Raw genomic sequence first — 11,279 nt, forward strand, 5'->3', positions numbered from 1 at the left:
CAATGTCTATCAATTGCTTTTAGAATAAAACCCAGAATTTGTTATAACAAGCCAATATATCATCCTATACCAACATCCTTCTTGATTACTACACTCCAGTCATACTCACCTTATTTCACTTCTTAGAACATTCTAAGTATTGTATTAAAAAAGCAATACATGCTACACAGTCAGGACTTAAACTAGGAATGCAAAGGTGGGCTGAAATTAGAATCAATCAATTAATTCTATTCACCACATTACAGGGAACATCACTGAAACAGATGGATTCCATTAACGTTAAAAGCAAGAAAATGATGCTACTGTTGAACACCATACTGTAGGTATTGTCCAAAGCAACAGGCAAGAAAAATAAAATAAGAATACATGTATTACAAAGGGTACAGCCCTCTTTGCTGAGAACCTGCTCCTCCCTTATCTTTTATCTTTTTATCTCTCAAATTCCACAGGGCTGTAGCCTTCTTTAATGTGGCCCATCTCTTTTTAAAATATACTTTTAATAAATCTTTTTGGGCATAAAGCAGATGGAAGGCACATAAAGGACTTAAGTAGACAGTCAATAAATGGTGGCCGAACCTAAGCACAGTGCCTCCTATGTGTTAGATGCCATTTACTCCTTTCTGTCATTTTTATCTGTGTAATAAAAAATAACCATCTCCCTCTCCACTCCCTTTCTGTGCTTTGGTATTATTTTTGGAAATGTTCTCTAGCAAACTGCCCCAAACAATGGGTTCAATCAACTCTGGTCTCAAATGCAACATTGGAGGACTTGGTGTCAAAGCCCAGATAGTTTGAGAGCTCCACCAGATTTTTAAAAAATAAGACCTTCTACATGTGGAAGAAACAGTCCTCTAGCTGAGCAACTGGGCACTGGAAGAGTACTCACTACACTTCAAGGGAAGCGAGGCTTCAGGTACCACAGGACGCCCACGGGCCAGCGGTTACTTGCATTTCTGTGGTGGAGCAGAGCTAGGTGCTGACTTCAGGTCAAGGAACCCGGTTCCAGTTTCTCGCCTCTTCGGGGTTTCTGTCTACTCACCTCATTACTCAGCTCTTGGATGACTTTCTGGGAGGCGCTCTGTTGGCTGAGATAGGAATCCAGTTGTGTAGAACATTGCTTAAACTGTGCTTTGAGAGTCTCATTTTCCTCCTCCAAGTTTCGAAAAGCCTCTTTTGTCTGCTCCACAATTAAAGAAAAAAACAAAAAACCCAGAAAAGAGTTATCCACAGACTCTGATAGAAGTCCACTCCTCCTTCCCTCACGCATAGCTCCATCATGAACCCTGCGGCGCCTCAGACCTTCTCTCTCCTCCCCGCTCGCCTTTCTCACCTTCTCTCCCTCTTCTCCCGAGGTCTCAGTGCCCACAGCTTCTGCATCCCGCCAGGCCTGGCTGGGCTCATGTCTGGCCCTGTGTTCACGACCCTGACTCTTCCCAGACTCCCCTTCTCACCATCTTTTCTTTCTTTCTTTCTTCCTGTCGGAATGACTCAATCTCTTGCTCCAGCAACTTCTCCTGTTCTTTGCTCTTTTTCAGCTGCTCCCGTTTTTCTTCCAGTAACCTTGAGACCTCCTTTAACTCCTCTTCTAGAGAGGTTTTGGTGGAGGCTTGTTCCCTGAGCTGAGAAAATGAAGGCTGGGCTGAAAGACAATCCCAAACTGTATTTTTTTTTTTTTTTGGAAAAACAAACAAATTCAGATAACTGTACACAGAGAATGGCTAAAATAAATATGAGAATGACTCCTTGGTTATTTAGCATGTATGATAAAAAAAATTCCCTCTGATTTCGGCAATATTTTTACTTTGTTCAATTAGATTTACCAACTTATTTTATTTGTAGATCTCATGCCTATAGTATCAACCTTCTCTTCCACGTAAAACAGCTTTGCATAAAGTTTAAAAAATCTTAGAAAAGCACAAAAAAAATAAATCAAAGACTTTAAATTAATGGGCAAGGATAGCTTTTGAATCCCAGAAAAAAAGCATTGTCTTTTGACTATTTTTAAGCTTAGCCCTTGAAAATGCTTACTATTGGTCGTGGCGATGTTATATGGGACAAGGATTTGGAGGTCTGGGCTCTTCATACTAAATGCTATTCCTGCTGTTAAAGCATAGCACAGTTTGCAGATATAGCTATAAACAAGAAAAGGGTAGCCAACCGCAAAGAAGAAGTCAACGTGTAATTAAATAGCAAAGGCTAAGCCTCCTTTGGGGAGGCAGAGCTTTGGATGTGAATCCCTTCTCCTTTACTTGCTGCAAGTAAATAAAACCACCTAATGATGACCACGTCTCGTTCTTGAATGGAACACTCCAAGCTGCGAACCCTCTGAATTCAGTAACAGAAACCGGAGCTGACTGGCTGGCTTAGCACAAATTCTAACACAAATTGTGGACAATTAGTTTGCAATGTATTGGTGGTGTCGTCGGCTCAAATAAAGGCCAATATATTTAATGTTAAGCAGAGCAAATGCTTGAGCTGGCTGCCTATTTGCCCTTTGTACCTGGTGTTGGATGCGTTTTAGATGTTCCAGCAGGTCATTCAGTTTCATCTCCTGCTCAGTCACTGTCTTCTGAAGCTGCCTCTTTTCCTTTTCTGAATTTTCCAGCTTCCTCAGGGCCTCAGAGAGTTCCGACGTCAGCTCCTCTATCCGTTTCCTAAAGCAAAATGGCAATGACAGGAGGACGGACTTTGGCGTCTGTGTCAGTAACTGTGAGCTAGCCGCGTGGGGTTTGATGTCTCACTCCCGGGCAGCTGCCTGCAATGTCCCGACCAGCTCGCAGGGGACAGAGCCTCTCTCGGGAGGTGAACCTGTGGTACCTGTTGGGTACGAGCTCCTCTTCAGTCATCAAGGAATCCTTCTGCAGCTTCTGAAGCTCTCTCTGCAGCTCCTGGATGGTGTCTGCCTGCTGCTTCTCCTGGAAAAGGACGCTTTGCAGTTTCTTCTGGGACTCCTCCAGGTTACTTTTTGCCAAAACAGCCTCTTCTTTATATTGGACTGCTTGCTGAGCTGCAGAAGACAGGAGACAAGCCAGTGGCATGTTCATGTGAGAAGGGAAGATGCGTGAAGATGAGACTCTCAAATCAGACGAGTTAAAAAGTTGTTCCTTCCTTTTGTGACCTACTTCAGTCCCCAATCTGTCCTCATTCCTCTCCATTTCATTATGACTCCTAAGGAGCTATGTTAAATTATCTATCTTCAACTGCCTTTTAGCTCTGGACTCACTGACTAAAATTAAACAATAAATTGGTACACATTTCTCAGTATCTCTTAGGAGACTCATTCTGTCATGAGGGACGTATCCTGACTCTCATGGAGGTCTAGTGAGGGAGCCATAACTGGCTCACCTCATACAGAGACCACTGTAATGTTAAACTTGTAAAAACTGTGAACTCACGAATCAAGATCAATGCGAATAAGAAACAGCTGGAGATGGAGTTACAGAGGAACAGAGGCTGAGCTGGGCCTCAGAATAAGTAAAGGAATCCCAGGCGGGGGGAACTGTTGGAGTGAACGCTTGCTACAGGGAATGGGGAAGGCATGTGAGAAGCGGATGGGAAGAGGCTAGTTTAAGGTCTGGGTAGAAAGAAAACTGAGTAGGAGTTCTGGGAGATGGAGCTGAGTAAGTGCATGGACTGGATGTGGCTTTGAAGGACTCTGAAAGCTTAAGAGAAAAACTTAGACTTGATTTTGTGGTTTCTTGAACAAAGACCTGACATAAAAGAAAGAGGGCTTTAGGAAAATTGGAATGGATTAGAATGGAGAGAGACTTCCTACAATATCCTTTTACCCCATGTCCTTGCCTTCACTGGGTATGAAGGGGAAAATACCCAAAGAAGTTGCTTACTGGAGTTTTTCTACCATAAATATATCTCTGTAGCCTACAGTTTCTACTATTGTTTCTACTTTAAACATCACTCTCTTCTCTATTTTTTTCAGCCTTAGATACTAGAAGAAAGATGGTGTCATTACGGAAATAATTATGCACCTTGGAAGACGGAAGGACACTTTTTTTTTTTTTTTTTAAATCAAGGAAGAGAATAGGTTCAGTTTTGGGAATGTTGTATTAGAGGAAGGTGGGTTGCCCAGGTGGAGCTAGTCTCTACGACAAGACTGACCACAGGTGCGAAACCAGGGCTGAGGCTCTAAGTTTTGGCATCATCTGCAAGGGAAATGCAGCTACGAGGAGGAGAGGAGCTCACCAAAGAATGAGTGCAGAGGGAGAGGAGGAAAGGCGGGCAGAGCCTTGCAGATGAGTGACCACTGTCGGAGCAGGAGGGAAAAGAGGAAACAATGGCGAGATCTGTGGAAGAACAAGGGACCCGTCATGTCTCCAAAGCTAAGAAACACTTGAGGTCGGGGGGCCAACCGCGTAGACACACACAGGAAGGAAGCCAGGGTTTGGCACTTTTTTTTTCCTACAAATTTCTGTGTCACTCACATAACATAAAATTTACCCTCTTAAAGTGTACCTTTCAGTGGTTTTTGGCATACTCACAAAGGCGTGCAACCATCACCAATATCTAACTCCAGAACATTTCATCACCCCAAGAGAACCCTCATGTCCAAGGCAAGAAGTTATTGGTGACCTCTGAAAAAGGCAGTATTTAGCAGAGGGACAAGGACACCATCCACAGTACAAACTGTGCAGAAGAGAATGTTTGGAGGCAATAAATAAATAAATAATAAATAAATAAATAAGAGGAGAGGGTGTTAAAAACCAGGGAAGGAAGAGGCGAATTGTGTGACGAAGGTTCTGGAGAAGGTGGAGGGGCGTGTGGTGCAGAGCAGCGAAGGGCAGGGCCCTGTCCTCCCTGTGGCGAGGACGGAGGGGACCTTCATCTGAACTGCTGAGAAAACAGGGCGCAGTGCACTTTTCCAAACCTGCTTTGGAGTGAAGGTTCCAGAGAGAAGGTGAGGTGGAGACTGAGTGAAAGACTTCAAGAAGGCGGACCTTACTGCTGCAAGATGTGAGATGAGGTCACTGGAAGGCTGGGAGTGAGAAAGCGGAGAGGCAGAGGAACGTGGCCATTTGGGGAGAGAAAGGGGCTGCTCCAGCCCCACGTGTTGGAAGTGTGGCGGGGACAGTGCTTGCTGGGGCCTCACCAGCCAGCTTCTGCTGCTGCTGGACATCTTCGAGAGAGTCCTTCAGCTTCTGAACCTCAGCTCGCAGGGCCCCACACTCCACCTTGCAGTTATCCTGCTTCGCCTCCTGGATGGCGAATTCGCGTCCTGTTGTCATTAGCTGCTGCTTCTCCAGCTCCATCTCTTTTTTCATGAGGGTTGTCTGAACCTGTGTCAGTTCCTTCTCTAGCTCGTGCAGCATTTCGTCTTTCTCTTGGAGGAGCTGAGGAAAGCAAAGTGTTATTGCTAATGAAGGTCTGAACAGCAGCAGGGCAAAGTCAGTCAGAGATTGTCTTGAGCCCGCCTCCAGCTGCCATCTTCTCTTGCCTCGATATTGTGAAAGTCTCTTACCTTGGCTCCCTGCCCACCCTCAAGCTATTCTCACTGCAGCAGCCAGAGGGGAGGTTCTGAAAATACAGGTCAGATCCTGTTATACCTCTGCTCAAAACTCTCCACTCCACCTCACTTAGAAAAAGGCCTCCCAGGATGCTCGTGACCTGGTCCTTGGCTACTAGGCCGACCTCTCCTCTTGGCAGTCGCACCCCTCTCTGCTTCAGTTGGTCTCCTGGAACACCCCAAACAGACTCCCACTTGAAGGCTTTTGCACTTGCTACACAACTTCTCCATTCTTGGTTTCCTTCCCAGGCTTTTCCAGGACCTTGATTCATGTTGGCAACTACATACGGATCTTCTAGGCATAGCTCCATTAATATTTTCAAACCACCTGATTTGTATTTTCTAAGATATTTGTAATTTTTAAAATTGAAATTTACTTCGTTTTCTTAATAAGGCTACACATTATTTTATAGTATTTCTTCCCACTATCAAGCAGGAACAAAAGCATAAGAGAACAATGCAAATGTGTCCTAAACTCTCTACAGGGCTAGGGAAGAACCTCTTTTTTATAGAGTTAACATAACTATTAAGGTCCCTGGATAATGCTATTTTATTTATTTATTCATTACGTGCTATGAGAAATACCAAAGAAGTGCTCAGAATCGTCTCTCGGCCTGCAGAGCCCACAGTCCCGTGGCACACATGTCGATGCTCCCTAAGCAATCACAGTGGGTACAGAACTGCCGGACCCGCTCACTCTGGCCAGAGTCTAGCCTCAAACCTGCCCGGCTGGCGGTTCCATCTAGAGAGCTCCTTCCTTACCGTGTCTTTCTTCAAACCAAGCTTTTGGGTTTCGCTGAACTGCATCTGCAGCTCCTGCAGCCGCCGCTGCAAGATGATCACCTCCTTATCCTTCCTCTCTATGTGGGCAGACGTCTCCTCTCGCAGCCCGTGCAGGTCCAGCTCCAGCTTCATCATGTCTACGGCGGGATGAGACAGAGTGCGTCTTGCTCAGAGGTGGGTCTGGCTTCTTTCCAGCACCGCGCCCCTCCACCCCTCACCCCGCCCCGGCCCCTCCACCGCTGCAGCCCACCCGCCCATGGCTTACCCTTCATGATGTTTTTCTTTTGTTCTGACACGGCTTCTAGCTCCATGCGCAAGTCCTTCACAAGGTTCTGGTACTCCTCCACATGCAGGCACTGGCTGTCTTTCTGCTCCTGCAAGTGCTTCAGTATCTGGGCAGGTGGAAGAAGAACAGGGCAGGAGGAGAACAGAAGGGAAGAATGTTTTCTAAACTGTTGAATGTCCAGAACAGGCAAATCTGTAGGGTAGGAGGTAGAGAAGGGATTGCAAGGGTTGGAGGAGGAAGGATGGGGAGTGGCTGCTCATGGAGATGGGTTTCTTTTTGGAGTGATGAACATGTTCTGGAATTACTGGTGATGTTGCCCAACTCTGTGAATACACTAAAAGTTGCTCATTGTACACTTTAAACGGTGAATTTTATGGTCTGTCAATTATACCTCGATTTAAAAAACATAGAGAATTAAAAAAGAAAAAGGATGTGGCAGATTTCTCACACTCACATGGAATGTGCACAAAAGAAGCCACTTCGTCCTCCCTGCAATAATCAATGTCATTGACGGAGCACCTACTATATGCCCGGCACCGTCCTGGGTGCTGCAAACAACCGGACACAAATCCTTGCCCCCATGGACCTGACCTTCTGGTGGGGTGAGACAGACAACGAGCATACTAAGTGACTTACAGAAAATGTTAAAAGTTGATAAATTCTATGGACGAAACAGAACAGCAAAATGGAATGGAGGTGAGGGGGAAGGAGCAGGGATGTGGGGTTGAATATTAAGTAGGAGGGATCAGCTGGCCTCCCCGAGAAGGTGGCCTCTATGCAGGGAGTCGCTGGACGTGATAGCGGGAGCCATGCTGTAGACGTCTGAGGGAAGAGCTCTGCAGACAGGGGGCCTAGCCAGTGACAAGGCTCCTGGGGACGAACACGAAGGAGGCCATGTGGTTACAGTGGAGCAAGTGATGGGGAGAGCAAGTAGAGATGAAGTGGGGAAACAGGAGCAGTCGCATCACGCGGGGCTTGTAGTCCCTCAGCAAGAACTTTGGCTTCTACCCTGAAGGGGAGGGGAATGGGCTGTAACCAAGAGATGGCAGGAACATGTCCGTGTGGCTGAGAAGGGACAATTAATTGTCTGGGCATCAGGGGAGGCTGGGAGGAGATAGTTATGTGGTTTTGGAGTTGACAATGAGGGAGGGATGCAGCATGAAGATAGGGGACAGCTGGAGACATACAAAGCAGTCACCGTGATGACCCGGTGTAGGCACTACAGGGACTCACAGGCCCCGTCTGTGCCAGGCCAGCGAAGTGGGGAGAGGATGGCCGGCATCACCTGTGATGTGGATGCTTTCGTTCCAACAGAATGTGTAGGGACCAAGAAGGCTTTAGATAGGATATATAAAATGGTAGGGGAAGGTGTATTCTGTTTCTTGGGAAAGTCTGTATTATTTTAAGAAATGGAATGTAAAAGAGGAATTAGTGTTTAGTGGATACAGAATTTCAGTTTTGCAAGATGAAAAAGTTCTAGAGATCTGTCGCACAATATGAATGTACTTATTGTGGCTGAACTGTACATTTAAAAGTGGTTAATATGATAAATTTAATGTCATGTGTTTTTTACCACTAGAAAAAAAATTGAAAGGGTGAGGGAGAAATAAAGACATTTTTCAGAAAAAAATAAAGTGCTATGAGATCTTGCTATATATCAAGATGTGAATAACATGGAACTGACCTTTAAAATAAATACTGACAGCTGTCCAAGGAGGAACCCCAAAGTTCAGGACTGATCCCTCATTCATTCAAACTTTCTGGGATCAGAAAGCCCTAGAGTTTCTGCTTCCCCGCTAGAGGACCCCTTGGGGAGCTTATATGTGTCGTCTACTCTCTCTGCCCCTATTTCAGCATCAGCAGGCTGCCCTCACCTATCCACACCATGGCCTCATGTTGCTGGCTTTGCCTTGGACCTCAAGTTCATGCATGGCTTACCTAGGAGGGGACCTGACCTAGTTTTGACTGTTGGTTGGTCAAATCTTGCTACTTGTTTACATGGTTTAAATGCTTATTCATTATTAGAATAAACTTTTGAGATAGTTTGAATTTTGAAAATATCGAGTTCTCAAAAAAAAAAAAAAAAGGAATGAATTTGAATTAATAATCTTCCCCAAATATGCTACTTTTCAGCTGCAACCAGAAGCTAGAAGGCTGGAATGCTCCTTCTGAATCTAGGAGTCTCTGTCTCATTTGGATGTACTGTTGGAGGCGCATTAAGAGACAGGTACAATCCCAAAATCTAATGCCGGACACACTCACCGGGCCTTGGCATATATTATGTACAGTATCCTTGTGGCAGGGCCAACCAAAGTCACACAGATATAAAATAAGTATAAAGCATAATATAAAATTAAAAACAAGCAGAAAAACCCAGAATCACGCCCAAATCGGCCTGACCTCCCCAAGCACAAATAAACAAAAGTTCTCCCACCTTTTTGATGTCTTCACAATCTTCTGAGGAGCTAGGAGGATGTCGGTGGGTGGCTGTATAAGAAGCAAAGTCTGCTCGTAATTTTATCAAAGCCTCTTCACGCTCCAGAACCTGCAAACAGGCACAGGTCAGTTATGCTGCATGATCAATATAATGTGTTTATTACCAGTACTATTTTAGCAGTGTTTTTCTTTTATCAGCCTAAGTTTGTTGTAGCATTACATAATTCATCATGCACTTCCTGTGGGATTGGTATGGAGAAGGAGCTATGTTCTCGATCTTACATTAAGTTTCACTAAGACATAGATAATGATTTGTCTTGAGTCTGCCAGTGGCCACATTTTGGACTCCCTCCTGAACCTCTATGCAGTCCAGTTTATTAGGCAGAAGAAGGTTCTTTGGAGGCGTCATGGAAAGATGCACCTAATCTATCAAGACGCGGGGTTCAAAGTTCAAGAATTAAAGAAGGAAGTTTTTATGGAATGGGTGAATGTATATACTTTTTTAAAATTAAAAAACATGAAATTTTTGTTCTTGTATATTGAGAATTCAAATAAAGCATCAAAAATAAGAAGTGAAAATTTCCTCTCCATTTATTTTTCCCTCTCTCACTTTCACTAAGGAGATGGGACACCATTGGCAATTTCCAGTATATACTTCTAGATCATGATCAAAGATTTTAAAAACCAAAAGTGGAACAAACTAAACTATATATAAACTTGTTCTCAACAATACATCACAGCATTCTTCCATGTAGCCCTTACAGATCTGCTTAATCCATTTTTCTTAGCTCCATATTATTCCATAATATGGGTATCTCTTTAACCACTTCTCAATCTCTTTAACCATTTCCCTACTAATGGCATGTAGGTTGTTGCATAAAAGATTTTAAGTCTCTTTACATCTTGAACTTGGTGTGGGTAGGGGGAATGCATACCATGGAAAATATGAACAAAAGGCTGGGGCAAGTATATCTAAGACATTTGAGGAATCTTGGTGAAAGCAATGACTTTAGGTGACTCTATTCCTCTTTCCTTTCATCATGGCTTTATTTTGAGTCTCAGAAAAAATCTTCTGGAAGAAGGCACTTACCAAAGCGTTACTGCAGGCTAGCTTATTTCGAAGTTCCTGGATTAGATCATCCTGTTCAGAGACCTTCTGCCAGACTTCAGACAGTCGTTTCAGGGTCTCCTGATGCTCTTGAATCATGCAGGGAGAGGTGTATATACGCACCTTGGAATGATCACCCTTGTTCTCAGGTTCCTGGGATATTAAAAAAAAAAAAGGGTTGGTTTTGTTCATAATTTCTGAGTTAACTTCAGAATGCTACGGCATGAAAAATCTCTAGATCTATATTCTAAAAGTTTATGTTCATATATGTGAATCATAACTTTCTTAACAAAAGAAAATAATTAACAAGTGTACATGCATGGTATAAAGTTCAAGCAGTTCATGAGAGAACACACTGGAGCGTCAGTCTTCCCTGCTCTTGGTCCTTCAAGACTCAGGTTCCCTCCTCCATCACAGCCCTTGTTACCAGTTTTTTGGGTGTCTCTCCAGAAATTCACACTATTCTCACCATTGTGTTTTTACTTGACAATTTACTGAGGATATTTTCCATATTGTTACTTGTAGATCTATCTTACTAAAAATTAATTTCAAATTGTACTAGTAACACATGTATATGCTATCTTTCTACAACATTGTAACATTACAGGCAAGACTAAATTTCACTTTGATTGCCACCTCTAATCCCATACTCACTGCATTCTCCGGAAATGACAATTTATAAAAGCATTCTAGAACTTTAATGATACATTTATATACATATAATTGAAACTGTAGAATGCAGATAACAATGTTGTCTTTTTAAAACACGAAAATAGATTTTTTTTTCACTTAACAAGATGTCTTAGAAATTTATCCATGTTAGTACATGTACTTCTAGCTTGTTCTTTTAATGTGTTGCTTCTAAATGTATTTATCTAGTTTCCATCCTACTGATGGGAATATAAATTATTTCTAAGTTTTCCTAAAACAAAGCTGAAGTGAATATTTTCACACATAAATATTTGAGTACCTTTTCTGGTAAGTTAAATTCATAGAAATAGGACTGCTAAGCCATATTTAAAACTTCGACAGATATTACACAATATCTACCTTTCAAAGAAATTGTACCAATTGACACTCCCATCAACATGAATATCCTGTTTTCCTAAAACCATTTTCAAGTGTCTTTTCCTAGATCATCTGAAATC

General features: G+C 43.3%; 1 protein-coding gene across 1 annotated transcript in view; it reads right to left on the reverse strand.

Annotated features, from left to right (window-relative positions):
- The window catches only part of PMFBP1 (polyamine modulated factor 1 binding protein 1), a 42,708-nt gene that overhangs the window by 9,855 nt on the left and 21,574 nt on the right, over positions 1 to 11,279 (reverse strand). Inside the window, exons 6-14 of the mRNA XM_011380699.1 lie at positions 10,114 to 10,284; positions 9,022 to 9,132; positions 6,567 to 6,693; positions 6,281 to 6,438; positions 5,105 to 5,345; positions 2,818 to 3,007; positions 2,501 to 2,654; positions 1,452 to 1,619; positions 1,040 to 1,177 (exon numbers count right to left, since the gene is read on the reverse strand). Coding sequence (XP_011379001.1) covers positions 1,040 to 1,177; positions 1,452 to 1,619; positions 2,501 to 2,654; positions 2,818 to 3,007; positions 5,105 to 5,345; positions 6,281 to 6,438; positions 6,567 to 6,693; positions 9,022 to 9,132; positions 10,114 to 10,284 — 1,458 coding nt within the window. The remainder of the gene's footprint in view (positions 1 to 1,039; positions 1,178 to 1,451; positions 1,620 to 2,500; positions 2,655 to 2,817; positions 3,008 to 5,104; positions 5,346 to 6,280; positions 6,439 to 6,566; positions 6,694 to 9,021; positions 9,133 to 10,113; positions 10,285 to 11,279) is intronic.

Source organism: Pteropus vampyrus, unplaced genomic scaffold, assembly GCF_000151845.1.
Source record: "Pteropus vampyrus isolate Shadow unplaced genomic scaffold, Pvam_2.0 Scaffold399, whole genome shotgun sequence".
NCBI classification, from domain to species: Eukaryota; Metazoa; Chordata; class Mammalia; order Chiroptera; family Pteropodidae; genus Pteropus; species Pteropus vampyrus.